Source organism: Muscardinus avellanarius (assembly GCF_963383645.1).
Source record: "Muscardinus avellanarius genome assembly, chromosome: 3".
NCBI classification, from domain to species: domain Eukaryota; kingdom Metazoa; phylum Chordata; class Mammalia; order Rodentia; family Gliridae; genus Muscardinus; species Muscardinus avellanarius.
In genome coordinates this window covers 115,273,899-115,289,068 of record NC_137788.1, presented here as the reverse complement: position 1 = coordinate 115,289,068, position 15,170 = coordinate 115,273,899, and the positions used below count along the sequence as shown (strand labels likewise).

Here is a 15,170-nt window from a genome sequence, read left to right as displayed (position 1 = left end):
GCTATTCCTTGATTCTCCACTCTCTCCCTGTGTGGGCTGTCTCTTGGACCTCATTCCTTCCTTCATTCCTTGCTTCATTCACTGGGGCTGTGGGTTGAACCCAGGGGTATTCTACCTCCAAGGTTTCCCCCCAGCTCTTTTTATTTTTTTATATTGGAACATGTTCTCATTAAGTTGCTCGGGCTGGTCTCAAGCCTGCAGTCCTCCTGTCTCAGCCTCCCAAGTCCTGGAATTACAAGCACCTGTTAGGTCTCTCTAAATAACAACTGAAAGAGAAAAGGCAAACTCAGTTTGGTAGTAGTTTTTTCTTTGCAAATCATTCTCGTGTATCTTTTACATTGCCATCGATTCCTGTGGTTGAGGTGATTTTAAATCAAACACACACAAAGGACTTGAAATAATCGCAGGTCTGAGTATGTCCAGTAGGTATCACCTGCTTGCTTACTATCGTAAATCCTTTTTGTTAGGCTTTCACTTTAGAAATTACAGAGGTTCAGCTGCACAAGGTGGTGCCTGCCTCTACTCCCAGTACCTGGGAGACTGAGACGGGAGGATCACGGTTTGCGGACAGCCTCAGCTACTTAGTGAGGCCCTCTGCAACTCAGTGAGACCCTGTTTCAAAATAAAGAATAAAAAACATGGCTGGTGCTGTAGCTCCGAAATAGAATGCCCCTGGGTTCCATCCCCAGTACCTTAAAAAAAAAAAAATTCTCCAGGACTCTCCCCCCCACACACACACATATAACAAGAGCTAGTTATTCCCCATTGCTTGTTACTGCAAGAAACTGTGCTTAAGCCTTTTACTTGTGAGTGACTGCTGGTTTCTTCCTCTTTCACTTTCCAGGTGTGCAAAGGCCCCCCACAGCATGAGGAGATCTGCTTGGGTCTCTTTACTCTTGTCCTCACTGAACCTTCCCAAGCCCAGAAGGTAAGACACCTGCTCTGGACACACAGACCTCACATGTGACCTGCGAAAATGGTGGAACTTACCATTTACCCGGGGCCGTATCAGATACTTTGACTAGCGCTGAGTTGCCTTGATTTTCAAATGTAATTTTTACTCTCTTTTTATTATAAGTGAATGCAATACTTCTCTGACTAAAGTTTTCTTTATTCCCAAATGTGAAACTAAAAGGCAAGGAAAAGCAGGTGTGGTGATGCACACTTATGATTCCAGCACTTGGGAGGCTGAGACAGGGGATCCTGGTTCGCGGCCAGCCTCAGATTCTTAGTGAGGCCCTCCATAACTTAATGAGACCCTGTTTCAAAGTAAAGAATAAAAATAAGCTGGGTATGGTAGTACATGCTTGTAATCTCAGTACTTGGGAGGTTGAGACTGGAGGGTTCAGGTTAACGGCCAGCCTCAGCTACTTAGTGAGGCCCCCTACAACTTAGTGAGACCCTGTTTCAAAATAAAGAATACAAAATAGAACTGGGGGAATATCTTGGAGATAGAATGCCCCTTGGTTCATTCTGTAGCACCATAAAAAAATAATAAAAATAAAATAAAAATAGGGCTGGATGATACAGCTCAGAGGTAGAAGGCTCCTGGGTTCAATCCCTAGTACCACAAAACAAAATAAATAAATAAATAAATAAATAAATAAATAAATAAAATAAACAAAGGCAAAGACACCTGTAACTCTAGTACTTGGGAGGCTGAGACAGGAGGATTCCAGGTTCAGGACAATCTCAGTGATGTAGTGAGATTCTCAGCAACCTAGCAAGACCTTGTTTCAAACAGTAAAAATAAGCGGGGCATCAAGTGGGTGGCACATGCCTGAAACTCCAGGACTCTGGCAGGCTGAAACAGGGGGATCACAGGCTCTAGGATTGGCTCAGCCACCTCATGAGGTCCTCCTCAACTTAATGAGACCCCATTTCAAAAAAATAAATAAAAGGGTTAGAGGTGTAGCTCAGAGGTAGAATGCCCCTGGATTCAATCCCCAGTACCCCCCCACCACCACACACACACAAATGCTGGACATGGTGGCACATGGCTGTAATCTCAGTATTTGGGAGACTGTAACAGGAAGATGATAGGTTCAAGGACAGCCGCTGAGAGTGTAGCTCAGGTAGAATGCCTCTGGATTTAATATCCAATACAAACAAAACAAAACAAAAGGCGAGGAAATGCAGTTGTGATAGTAAAAAAAGCCCCCCTCCCTTTTTTTTCTTTTTGCAGTACTGGGGCTGGGACCTAGGGGCCTTCTACCTCTGAGCTACACCTCCAGCCCTATTTTTTATTCTTTATTTTGAAACAGGGCCTCACTGAGTTGCAGAGGGCCTCACTAGGTAGCTGAGGCTGGCTTCGAACTTCACTGTGATGCTCCTGTCTCAGCCTCCCAAGTACTGGGATTAAGGACGTGTGCCACTACGCCCAGCCGCTCTTTTATTTCCATACTGAATTTATCAGTAAAACCCTTGAAAACAGGAATGTCTCCAACTTGAGTAATGTGGTCCCCTTCATTTCAAATGATTACCCAAGATGTAAGTGGGAGGTTCAGTTTTCTCTTGAACGGATGAGGATAGAGGTTTTGTTTTCTGCTGTTTCCTTTGCTGTGCAGAAGCTTTTTAATTTGATACAATCCCGTTTGTCAATTTTTTTTTCTCAAGTTACTGGATCGTATCACATAATGTTGGATTCAGGAATACTTTGCCTGTGCCAAGATCCCGAAGCGTTTCCCTTGTTTCCCTTTCGAAGTCAAAGGCTCGGGCCTCACATTAAGGTCTGATCCAATTTGAGTCGGTTTGCATATGAGACGAGAGAGGGGAATCTAGTCTCGGTCTTCTACAAGTGGATATCCAGTTTTCCCAGCACCATTTGCTGAAGAGGCTGTCTTTTCTCCACTGTATGTTTTTGGCACCTTCAAGAATCAGATGACTGAACACATGTGGGTGTATTTGTAGGTCCTGTATTCTACCCCTCCACTCCCTTCCTCCTCCTCCATTTTTTTGATTTTGTTTGTTACTTTTGCAATACTTGGGATTGAACCCAGAGGCAATCTACCACTGAGCTACATCCCAGCCCTTTTGATTTATATTTTTAATTTTGAGACAGTCTAGCCAAGTTGACTAGACTAGATTCAAACCCCCAGTATTCCCCTCCCCACACACACACACACACAATTAGTGATGTATCTGTCTAGATCCTTCATCTTTCTCCTTAAAAGGATGATTATCTCGACTTAGGTGCTTCTGTCAAGAAGCAGCTCTGAGCTGGGCATGGTGGCGCACATTTGTCATCCCAGCATTTGGGAGGCAGAGACAGGAGGATCACAGTTCGCGGGCAGCCTCAGCTACTTAGTGAGGCCCTTTGCAACTCAGTGAGTCCCTGTTTCAAAATGAGGAATAAAAAGCAGGGCTGGGCATGTAGCTTGGAGGAGAATGCCCCTGGGTTTCATCCCCATTACCGGGGGGTGGGGCAGCTCTGGAGAGAAGGCCGAGCAGGCCCAGGCTGGAGCTGGAGCATCACCACTCAGCAGGTAGGAGAGGGGTGCTGCCTCAGCACCATCCTCTCATCTCTCCTTTCTTGGAGACCTCTGCTTCTCGTCTCTTCCTCAGGGCTTTTCTTTTCTCTCCCATTTGCTTCTCTTCCAAGCCAGCACACCGGCACAGAGGCCGTAAGGCAGCTGGCCACATCGGGACTACGGTGCTCCTCGTGCCACTTGCCGTGTGTTACGGCAGTTGGTGCAGGGTTGAGGGAGCGTGGCTTAGGCAACAGCGGCTGCCCTCCTCGTCCCCGTTTCTGCTGAGAGGCAGCCCTCCTTCCTGGTCCTGAGTCTGTTCTGCATGTCTAGGATTTCAGCTTTCATTTGTGCAAACAGCGTTCCTCTGTTTAGTAGTGTCTCTGTCTGTGGCCTGACACAGATTTTCCTTTTTTCTCTGCCTCCCTCACGCCCTCTATCTAACATTCTCACCTCTGATGAGGCTCCAGGTAGTTTAGCACGCACCCCTTATCTTGGGCTTGTTTCTGTGTTTGGTTTTTTGATCTCCCAACCATCCCCCAGATGGAGTCAGAGGATAAATTCGTCTTTGGGTATAAAATTTGTGGCACATGGGGGATTTCTGTTTATATTCTTATCAGATCAGTTGGTTTGTTTTAAGGATAAGAAGGTAGGAGGAAGCGGCAATAGTTAATCTATTAGGAGCCCTTCACAGTAAGGCTGCTCTTTGGAGCAGCTGGTTTTCAGGGGTACAGCTTTCTCTTTTTTTTTTTCTTGGTAATTGAACTCAGGAGCATTCTATCTCTGAGCTACACCTTTAGCCCTTTTTATTATTTTTGAAACAGAGTCTCGCTAAGGTTGTTAAGACTCTCACAGTATTGCTGAGGCTGTCTTCCAACCTGACGGCCTCCTGTTTCAGCCTCCTGGGTACTGAGATTACGGTGCATGCCGCCATGCCCAGCAAGGATACATCTCTTTACTGCTTAGGATGAAAGAGTTTAGAAATGTACTAGCTTAGCCAGATATGCTGAATGCCTGTAATCCCAGTACTTGGGCGGCTAAGACAGGAGGATCTCAGATTCACAGCCACCCTCCACAACCTCATGAGGCCTGTCACAATTTTGTGGGACCCTGTTTCAAAGTAAAAAAATAAATAGGGCTGGAGATGTGGCTTAAAGGTAGAATGCCTCTGGATTCAACCCTCAGTACCACACACACACACACACACACAAAATGTAACTTCAAAGACATCACAAATTCTTACTTCCATCCCCAGAAGCCTCTTCTTTTTCTGTGTATGTATGGTACTAGGGATTTTACCCATGGGCATTCTACCTCTGAGCTACACCCCCAGCCCTTTTGAACTTTTGTTTTGAAATAGCATCTCACTTAAGTTTCTGAGAGCCTCACTAAGTTGTTGAGGCTAGTCTCAAACCTGCAATCCTCCTGTCTCAGCCTCTCAAGCACTAGGATTACAGGCATGTGCCACCGTGTCTAGTTTCTTTCAGTTTTTGTTTTGTTTTGTTTTCCCATACTAGGGATTCTACCTCTGAGCTACACCCCTGGCTGTATTTTTTATTCTTTTTATTAAGTTGTAGAAGCCCTCATAAGTAGCTGAGGCTGGCCACAAACCCACGATCCTCCTGTCTCAGCCTCTCAAGTACTGGGATTAGAAGCGTGGGCCCCCACCCCGGCAGACTGCCTGGGTTTTAATCCTCGTTCTTCCTCACACCTGGAGTGATTTACTTTAATATCTCTGTGCCTGCTTCCTCATCTGTACAAAGAGATAAAGATAAATAGTACCTATTTCAAAGGGTTGTTAGGTATATCAAAAGCAGTAGCATATATAATACAAAGTTTGTCCCCAAGGCCAATGAATATGAGTTGTTATTTTTATTATTATTGTTACTATTATTAATGCCATCCTTGCTACTGGCCATCAGAGGTTGTAGGAAGCTGCCTACCTAATTTTTACCCTTTGGATGGTATCCTGCTCGGCTACAACTCAGCAGGCCCAGGGGACTGCTAATGAGGGCCCCTGAGGTCTCCCCGGGAGTCTGTGCTCACAGGAGAGACTGGAAGAAATGCTCCATAGGGGAAGCAGTCACTCTCAGAGAAGAAATGAGCCTGTTCTTCCTCACCCCCGAGGGGCCGTGCAGGACCTTCCTCTTAGATTACATGGCAGAAGCAGAGGGCATCCCACAGAAGAGAAGGACGACCAGTTAAGAACCCGTTTGAGGCCTGGCCTTTCTCTCCAGGGCCGAAGCCCTTTAATGCTCCCTTCGCTGCAACTGGCTGGGTCAGAGCAGGTCAAAAACCTCTGGGTTTCTTAATGGCTCGTTGAGAAAACCTGTTGTACAGTGACCTTTTACCAGCAGATAAAAAGCAGATGGCCCCCACCTGGCTTTGCTCAGCTTGTGGCATCAAACAGTGTGGCACTTCCTACGACGGGAGGTGGGGACAGGGAGAGGCCTAGAGCTGGCCCAGCGGGCTTTCCTGCCTTGTTAGAGAACTGTTCAGTCCTTCCCCACCCTGTGAGACAGAGCAAGGCCTGAGGTGGGATAGAGGAGCCTGTGTTTCAGTGTCCTTAGTGTCCCATTGCTGTCCTGGAAGATGAGGAGACTGGGGCAGGGTTTGCTCTGGTGAATCCGGAGTCTGGCCTCAGCTCCCCCGCTGCTCACAACCCTCTCTTTTCACAGTGCTACCGGGACTTGGCTCTGGTGAGTCGCGATGGCATGAATATTGTCCTGAATAAAATCAACCAGATACTTATGGAGAAGTACCTGAAGTTGCAGGATACCTGCCGTACCCAGGTGAGGCCAGAGGAAGAGGATCTAGGGGCTGGCGTGGAGTGCGTGCTTTGTTTAGCATGCACGAGGCCTGAGTTCAGTCATCAGCACCAGTAGAGGGACAGAGAGAGAGAGACACACGTATGCACACACACACGGGGGCGGGGGGGATCCAGCTCAAAGCCCTGACAGTGGGGATGGGCCCTCTTACAGAAAAGGGAAGGCGGAGGGCGGAGTCAGGGCTGCACATCCCACCATTGTGCATCTTGCAGCATGGTTGAATTCGCTCCCTTTACAGACTCACAGGACCTGTCTTGATGTTTTTTCTTCTTCTTTAGTTGGTGTGGTTGGTGCGCGAGCTAGTGAAGAGCGGGGTTCTGGGAGCTGACGGTGTTTGCATGACCTTTATGAAGCAGATTGCAGGTGAGTGCTGGCCTGAGGAGAGGAGCCCGAGACAGGAGTCTGGGTCGTGGAGAATGATCAGGTGCCTGAGGAGCTTGATTCCTGGGTGGCAGCCACTCTCTCCTGCAGCTGTAGACATCTTCTGGCCACATATGTTGCAGGAAGAAGTTGACTGAGAAATCACAGGGGCTGAGCGTGGTGGCGCACATCTGTGATCCCAGTTCTTGGGGGGCTGAGGCAGGAGGAGGTTGCAGGACAGCCTCAGCAAGTAATGAGCCTCTCATCAACCTAGTGAGAAAGGTTTCCAAATAAAAAAGGGCTGGGGGTGTAGCTCAGAGGTAGAATGCCTCGAGTTCAATCCCCACTACCATACACACACACAAAGAAGAATTATAGACGCTTTGGAAGCAATAAGTCTCGCTTTGTTTTGTTCCCTCCAGAGCCAAGGCTTGGGTTAGCAAGCATTCCTGATGGAACGCTGGGCCTCTCTTAGCCAGTCTGCGCTCTGGTGCCTGTGGCACGCTGCGTCAGGAAGGGCTGGGAAGAGAAGTAGGGGAAGTAGTGTGTTCCTGTGTTGCTGTGCTTTCAGAAACCTAGATGTCTTCCCCGCCCAGCCCTGAGTTCTGAACGCTGCTCCCTAATAATTCTGCCATCTGAGGGACAGCGGATGTTACAGAACAACCCTGACATTTACGCTTGTTGTCGTCTTGATGTTGCTGACATCTGCCTGAGCCACTGAGTATGAGAGGCCTGCTGAGCCGCCTCTGCACTCTCCAGAGTGCGTGCGTGTGAAACGGCCGTCCACTGTGTTTTGCTCTCTACATGGGAGAGTGTGTGTGTGTGTGTGTGTGTGTGTGTGTGTGTGTGTGTGTGTTTTACTGGGATTGAACCCAGAGACATTCTACCTTCGAGCTATCCCCAGCTTGATTTTATTTCTTATTTGGAAACAGGGTCTCGTTAGGTTGGTTCAGTACTTGCTGAGGCTGTCCTTGAACCTGCAGTCCTTCAGTCTCAGCCTCCTAAGTAATGGGATTACAGGTGTGGCCACCATGGTAGGCTCGATTTTCATTTTTTTCTTTCATTTTTTGCAGTGTTGGGGATGGAACCCAGGGGCATTCGACCTCCAAGCTACACCCCAGCCCTATTTTTTATTCTTTATTTTGAAACAGGGTCTCACTGAGTTGCAAAGGGCCTGACTAAGTAGTAGCTGAGGCTGTCTGCAAACGCGGATCCTCCGTCTCAGCCTCCTGAATACTGGGATTACAAGCATGTGCCACCACGCCCAGCTTATTTTTTGTTTTGAAATGGGATCTTGCTAGGTTGCTGCGAGTCTCGTTAAATTGCTGAGGCTGATCTCAATCCTGTGATCCTCCGCTCTCAGCCTTTTAAATACTGGGATTACTGCCATGCCCAGCGGATGCCCCTGTTTTCAATGTGTATGGACCTTAAACTGTATGATGTGAACACTGAATTTTTTTTTTTCCGGTACTGAGGATGGAACTCAGATGCATTTTACCTCCAAGCTCCACCCCCAGCCCTACTTTTATTCTTTATTTTGAAACAGGGTCTCACTGAGTTCCAGAGGGCCTCACTAAGTAGTAGCTGAGGCTGGCTGCGAACCTGGATCCTCCTGTCTCAGCCTCCCAAATGCTGGGATTATAAGCCTGCGCCACCGTGCCCAGCTAAACACTGAATTTTTAAATTGGGACCTGGGGCAAGGTAGAGCATTGCTGTGCTGGCTGTTTTTCTTCTCTTCTGGCACTTTCTTCCCCATTTGGCAAGACTTTGGTTTGGTGTTGTTGCCAGTTAATTCTACCCCAGGAAGTCTGTTGTGAGAGCTGAAGACTGACACCTGGAAACAAGAGGCCTCTGGCCTGCGAGGCCTGTGCAAAGGCTCGGGCACTCAGTGCTGGGCCGCGGCAGTTGCCAGCCCATCTATATCTCAGGCCCTACTTGAGACTTCATCCTTTTTTTCCAGCTGTGGGCTTTTCGCCTCTCCTATCTCTTATACTCCTCTTGGGTTTTTGTTTGTTTTTTAATGCTGGGGATTGAATTCAGGGACAGTCTGCCTCCGAGCTATCCCCCATCCCTATTTTGTTTTTTATTTGTAAACAGTCCTGCTAGGTTGCTAGGTTGATAAGTGAATCATCAGCTGAGGCTGTCCTCGAACCTGTGATCATCCTATCTCAGCCTTCCAAGTCCTGGGATTACAGGCATGTGCCACCATGCCAGGCTTCATACAGTTCTTTTCATGGGCCAGAATATTCCCACTCCCTGTGGAAGTAAGAAATATCTGTGGAAAAGTTGCAGCTCTGGTTTCTAGAAAAGTTCAGAATATTCCCTTCCCTCTTTTCTGGAAGCAGAGGGGGACACGTTAAAGCCTGACAGTCTGTCCTGGCACTCGGGACAGCAGCGGTGCGTGTACCAGCAGGATGAGTGAAGAGATGGATTAGTTGAGTTGCTAATCAGAACTATGGTATTCTGATTCTTTTTCCTCCTTTTGAAATCAGGTGGAGATGTTACAGCCAAAAATATCTGGTTGGCAGAAAGTGTCCTGGATATCCTGACGGAGCAGAGGTAGAGTCTGCCGTGGAGGGTGGGCCAGAGCCAGATAATGGCACAAGGGGTCTGAGTATGGGAGTGGGGAGGAGAGGATCGTGTAGCCCAGCGACGCCGTAGAGGGAGAGGCCGGAGGCTAGGGGATTGGTGGCAAGTGAAGGGATTCATGCCAGGGTATGGCCACGGGATGAAGGAGTGGGAAAAGACGGTCCTTGCTAAAATATCTCAGAGCCCAGGGAAAAAACCAGTTTAATCTGATAAGGGTTTATTTTTGATTCAGACCTCCTTGGAATGTTTCTCTTTGGGGAGGTGGGGGAGAATGAGCTCAGCAGAGTGGGGCTGGCCAGCCAGCGGGCCTGGCAGGTACCTCTGCTCCCTCCCAAATTTCCCAGCCCAACACGTTGCTTTTGAAGAGGGGCGGGGGCAGGGAGGTAAGCGGTCATGAAGAGCCTGGGCTTGGGTATACAGGGCCTGGGGGCTCCAGTGGTAGAGCACACATAGGGGGTGAGTGTATTTGGCTTTCAGGCTGATTTTTTTTCTCTTCCCCATCAAACTAAACGACCAGAAATTTTATGAGGGCTGTTCCATGTCTTATGTTGTTTGGGGTTTAGATATTCCTCTTGGTCCTGTGTCCCCAGTCTTTCTATTGTTAATTTCAGATAAGGACATCATAGTAGTCAGACTGTTGAGAGCACGCATCATGTCCATATTGTCTGGTTTGGAGAATGGGCATCCTCCTGTAGTTGACACTTTTGAGAGGTGGCGGTGGGCTGTGCTTTGGAGAAGCAGGAGAGCCACAGAGGCCTGCTGCGCAGTGCCACCTAGTGCCCTAGGCGCGCGTAGGCCCCGTGGAGAACCTAGATCACCTCCCGCATCTCTGCCCCTTAGGTCTGTGTCTCTCTGCTGCCCTGGGCTCGAGGGCTGCAGTTTCATTCCTTCTCTTTATGTCATCCCAGAGTTCAGATATGTCCATCACCTCTCTTAGCAGTCTTCCAAAAAAAGGTTTTTCTGTTTTTCTCATTCTGTTCCTGGTGCCAGATACCTCCTCTGTCCCCGTGCCTTACGGCTGGATTTCCCATACAGGTGTCAAGTAGCAGCCAAATAGCTGCCTCCCCTGTCTCTGCCCTCCAGAAACCACGTCTTTTGGTGAAAGCAAGGATCTCAGTATTTAAACCATGCCCTCGCCAGGCATGGGGGCGCACGCTTGTCATCCCAGCATTTGGGAGGCTGAGACTAGAGGATCGCAGTTTGAGGACAGCCTCAGCTACTTAGTGAGGCCCTCTGGAACTCAGTGAGACCCTGTTTCAAAATAAAGAGTAAAATAAAATAGGGCAGGGGGTGTAGCTCAGAGGTTGAATGCCCCTGGGTTCCATCCCCAGACCCGCAAATAAATAAATAAACAAACAAATAAATGTAAAAATATAACATGCCCTCTCCATACCTCTCCTCTCCAGGTCCCAAGTGTCTAGGGCTGTGGGGTAAAAGGTAGCAGTAGGGGCGGGCCGCCCTCCTGTCCTTGGCCATGTTTTCATTCTGTGAAAGGAAAGGCCGGTCTCTAATTAGGCGGCTTGAGTACTTTTCCGGAATCAGGATGTTGCCTGGTTGGATTAATTAAGCTCCCTGTATTCTTCCTCCGGTTCCCTGTCTTCCAGCAGGGGTGCCAAAGTCATTACAGGGTATTTGCTTGGGGGAGACTGCGCCCCGATTTTGGTGCTTGCAGACGGCATTAGAGGTTTGGGAATCTCCCCGCTGAGTCTCTCTCCTTTTTAAAGCAGCAGGGGAAATTCTAAACCCCTTTGCCCTTATAGAGTGGACTTTGCCGTCCAAAATCAGGTTCTTGTTTTCAAATTGTGATTTAGGGCAGATGACTCATTGTCTGCGGGTGGGTCTGGCTAGAGAGAAAGCCAGAGAGAGGTTTGTGGCATGGTAGATTGCTTATGACAAGCCTAATAGCACGGTGTGTTCTACGAACGCCAAGTCCTGGAAGGGTCTTGGGAATCCCCAGAGGTGCTTGCACTACATTTAAGAACTGTTGAGGCCGGGTGTGGTGACGCACGCTTGTAATCCCCGTGCTTGGGAGGCGGAGACAGGAGGATCGTGCAGGTTGGAAGCCAGCCTCGCTGGCTTAAGAGACCCTGTTTCCAAATAAAAATATAAAATAGATCTGGTAGTGTAGCCCAGAGGTAGAAGGGTTTCCAGGAACCCCAGTACCACGGGAAAAAAAAAAAAAAAAAAAGAACTGTTGACAGCTAGCCTGGCGTGGTGGCCCACGCCTGTAATCCCAGTATTCAGGAGGCTGAGTCCAGAAGTTCGTGGTTTGCGGATAGCCTCGGCTACTTAGGCCCTCTGCAACTTAGTGAGACCCTGTTTCAAAATAAAGAATAAAAAATATGGCAGGGGAGCACAGGTGAGGCCCTCCACAACTTACTGAGAGCCTGTTTCAAACTAAGAAAGAAAATAGGGCTGGGGGTATATCTCAGAAGTAGAATACCCTGGATTCACTCCCAGTACCAAAAATAAAAAACTACTGAAAAAGAATTTCCCATCTTAGCACAATGGTGCACATCTGTAATCCCAGCAACTTGCAAGGCTGAGGCAGGATGATCACAAGTTTGAGACTAACCTGGGCAACTTAGTGAGACCCTGTCTCAAAATAAAAAATAAAAAGGGCTGGATATATAAAAAACAAGAAGGCCGGGCGTGGTGGCGCACGCTTGTAATTTCCAGCATTCAGCAGACGGAGACCGGAGGATGGCGGTTCACGGACAGCCTCAGCTACTTAGTGAGGCCCTTCGCAACTCAGACCCTGTTTCAAAAATAAAAAAAACTACAAAACTAGGGCTGGTGGTGTCGCTCAGAGGTAGAATGTCCCTGGGTTGCATCCCCAATACTGCAAAAAAAAAAAAAAAAAAAAAAAAGGCTGGAGGTGTAGCTCAATGTCTAGTAGAGCCCTACTGCCTTCAGTCCTCAGTATGGATGGATGGGGGACGGACAGAAAACTTTTGCCCAGGTCTCTTTGTCTTACTACCTCACACATTACTTGGCACATAATGGTCTCTCAGCAAATGTTTGAAGGAATGAAACAGTGAACAAAATTATTTTATTTATTTATTTTTTCTTTGTGGTCCTGGGGATAGAACCCAGGGGCCTCTACCTCCGGGCTACACCCCTGACCTATTTTATATTTTATTTTGAAACAGGGTCTCACTTAAGTTGCTGAGAACCTCACTAAGTAGCTAAGGCTGGCTTCGAACCTGTGAGATCCTCCTGTCCTAGCCTCCCAAGTACTGGGATTACAAGTGTGCGCCTCCACACCCAGCCAAAATTATCTTAATGTAAGCTATTCTATTGAATGCTACATAAGTAGTTACATGGTAAGAAAAGACTTCTTCCATTCAATAGCTATCTTTATTTGACACCTAATAGAGAAAATTAGTGATTGTCCTTTTGCTGGCCAGTTGATAGTTTTCTGTTTTTTTGTTTTCTTGTGGCATTCAGGATTGAACCAAAGGGCATTCTACCTTCAACCTATAACCCCCAGCCCTATTTTTATTCTTTTGTGTGTGTGTGTGTGGTACTGGGATGGAATCCAGGGGCATTCTACCTTCAAGCTACACCCCCAGCCCTACTTTTTATTCGTTATTTTGAAACAGGGTCTCACTAAATTGTGGAGAGCCTCACTAAGTAGCTGGGACTGGCCACGAACTTGCAATCCTCCTGTCTCAGCCTTCCAAGCCCAGCTTATTTTTATTCTTTATTTTGAAACTCAGTAAGTTATGGACGGCCTCACTAAGTAGCTGAGGCTAGCCACGAGCCCATGATCCTCCTGACTAGTACTGGGATTACAAAGGTGCGCCACCGCCTGGCTGGTTGAAAGTTTTAAGATAGATTAGTAACAGCCCGAGCAAAGCAAGCAAAACCCCAAAGAACGTACTGCTCGTGTCTGATCAACATTTCTGAGGTCCTGGAGCCAGGCTCGGGCAGGTGAACCAGGAGGGGAGCAGGCTGCACAGGGCGGTGTCCTCTCCCACAGGGAGTGGGTTCTGAAGAGCAGCATCCTCATCGCCATGGCCGTTTATACATACCTCCGCCTCATTGTCGACCACCACGGCACGGCCCAGCTCCAGGCCCTGCGGCAGAAAGAAGTGGACTTCTGCATCTCGCTGCTTCGGGAACGGGTGAGGGAATAGGACGCATCAGTGTCCCAGACAGGATTCCTCTGTCCCCAGCGTGTGTGCTGGCAGACTCCGCGTTACAGATGGAGGCAGTCCAAGAGCTGGTGTTCATATCATCTTTCTGTGAAGGTGGAAGGGAGGATGAATCAGTGTAGACTAGCCCCAGTTCCTGGAAAGGCTCGTGTTAGGTTGGCGTCCAGGGGTTCTCCTGGTCAGTTGCACACTCACAGTTGTACGACGGACACAGCTGCTCCTGTGTGTCCGTTCTTACGTCTTCCCCCCACCTGCCCACCTGAGTAATTGCCGTGGTCATTTGGGCTTATGAACTGTCTGTTATCTGATGTCCCAAGAGAGATCTGTTAATATGACGGCCACTGGCCACAGTCAGTGATTTAAGTTAAAGTCAGTATGGAGTAAATTTTGGAGTTTGGTTCCTTAGTTGCATTAGGCGTCGTTGCCGATGGGTATTGTTGGGACTGCACAGATCACTTCCGCTACCACAGAATGTCCCGCTGGACAGAGTGAGTTTGAGGGTAGGGTGTCCACGGGCTCCCTCTGCCAGTCCCGTCCTTTTGGGATCTTAGCGCCCCTGCACTGGGTAGACAGGCCTGGGTGAGGGTGGATGGATGATGGACAGCCCGCAGGGCTCCAGCACTCCTCATGGCTCCTCATCCTGGTGCAGGCCCCAGCTTCCTGCCTCTTCCCTGAACAGCTCGGAGCCAGTCCCCCGCCACAGGAAACCATACAGTCCCCCAGCCCTCTCTCCTTCCCTCCTAGAACATGTTGTTCCTTTGTTCTCCCTTTAGAAGGTAAACAGTCCGTGTTTGTGTTCTCTTTCCTGTCCCCTCCTTCCTCCTCCCCACATCAAGTTCATGGAATGTTTGATGATTGGCCGGGACCTCGTAAGACTACTCCAGAATGTTGCTAGGATCCCAGAATTTGAACTGCTTTGGAAAGACATTATTCATAACCCTCAGGCCTTGAGTCCTCAGTTTACAGGTAAGTACACGCCTGGGCATCCTGTCCTGGAGAGGTGGCAGGTCCGAGTGCGCATCCCTCCCCTTGAAAAGGTCCTCTCATGGCCCTTTCCCAGTGTCCAGCTCTGGTCTGAACAGTGACTACACATTTGCTCCCCTGCCCACCTCCAGACACACACACATAGGAAGGAAGGGGGCTGGGGAGTTTCTGGTGCTTCCTGTACCGGTCACTCTTACATTGAGCATGCGTTCAGTTACCCTGAGTGCCTCCTCCATACTAGGCACACGGCTGTTAGCTCATTCGGTCCTTGGGGCACCTGTGAGATGGGTATTTTGCTCCCCACACTCACTCAAGGCCACCTAGCTAGGAAGTGATGGAGGCAGGATTTGAGCCTGGGGCCTTCTCATTCCACCTACCCACCTGAGTGGTTGCCATGGCTGGTTGGGATTACCAATTGTCTGATATCAGATGTCCCAAGAGAGATCTGTTTATATAGTAGCCACTGGCCACATCTGGTGATTTAAATAAAAATTAGTATAAAGTAAAGCTTTACAATTCAGTTCCTTAGTTGCATTAGGCATCTCAGGATCTTAGGTGGGATCATCAGGGGCAGGAAGGTAGGCTAGGCTTTCCCCTATTTTCCCCTTCACTTTCCCACCCGCCACCAGCTCAGTAACGAGGGCAGGGCACTGGGAGGCCAGCAGGGGGATGGATATAGCTGGGATGTGGTTGGTTGAGCAGAACACAGGTGCTGGTGGGACCCCGCAGTGCCTGTGCTTGAGCTCCCTCGCTCTGTCTTAGAATCGCCACATAAGCACCAT

General features: G+C 48.7%; 1 protein-coding gene across 1 annotated transcript in view; it reads left to right on the top strand.

Moving 5' to 3' along the window:
• Positions 1–15,170, top strand: part of INTS3 (integrator complex subunit 3) — a gene marked incomplete at both ends in the record, with an annotated part of 41,247 nt that overhangs the window by 13,147 nt on the left and 12,930 nt on the right. Inside the window, 6 exons of the mRNA XM_080692791.1 lie at positions 845–928; positions 6,146–6,259; positions 6,574–6,658; positions 9,148–9,214; positions 13,230–13,374; positions 14,241–14,370. Coding sequence (XP_080548917.1) covers positions 845–928; positions 6,146–6,259; positions 6,574–6,658; positions 9,148–9,214; positions 13,230–13,374; positions 14,241–14,370 — 625 coding nt within the window. The remainder of the gene's footprint in view (positions 1–844; positions 929–6,145; positions 6,260–6,573; positions 6,659–9,147; positions 9,215–13,229; positions 13,375–14,240; positions 14,371–15,170) is intronic.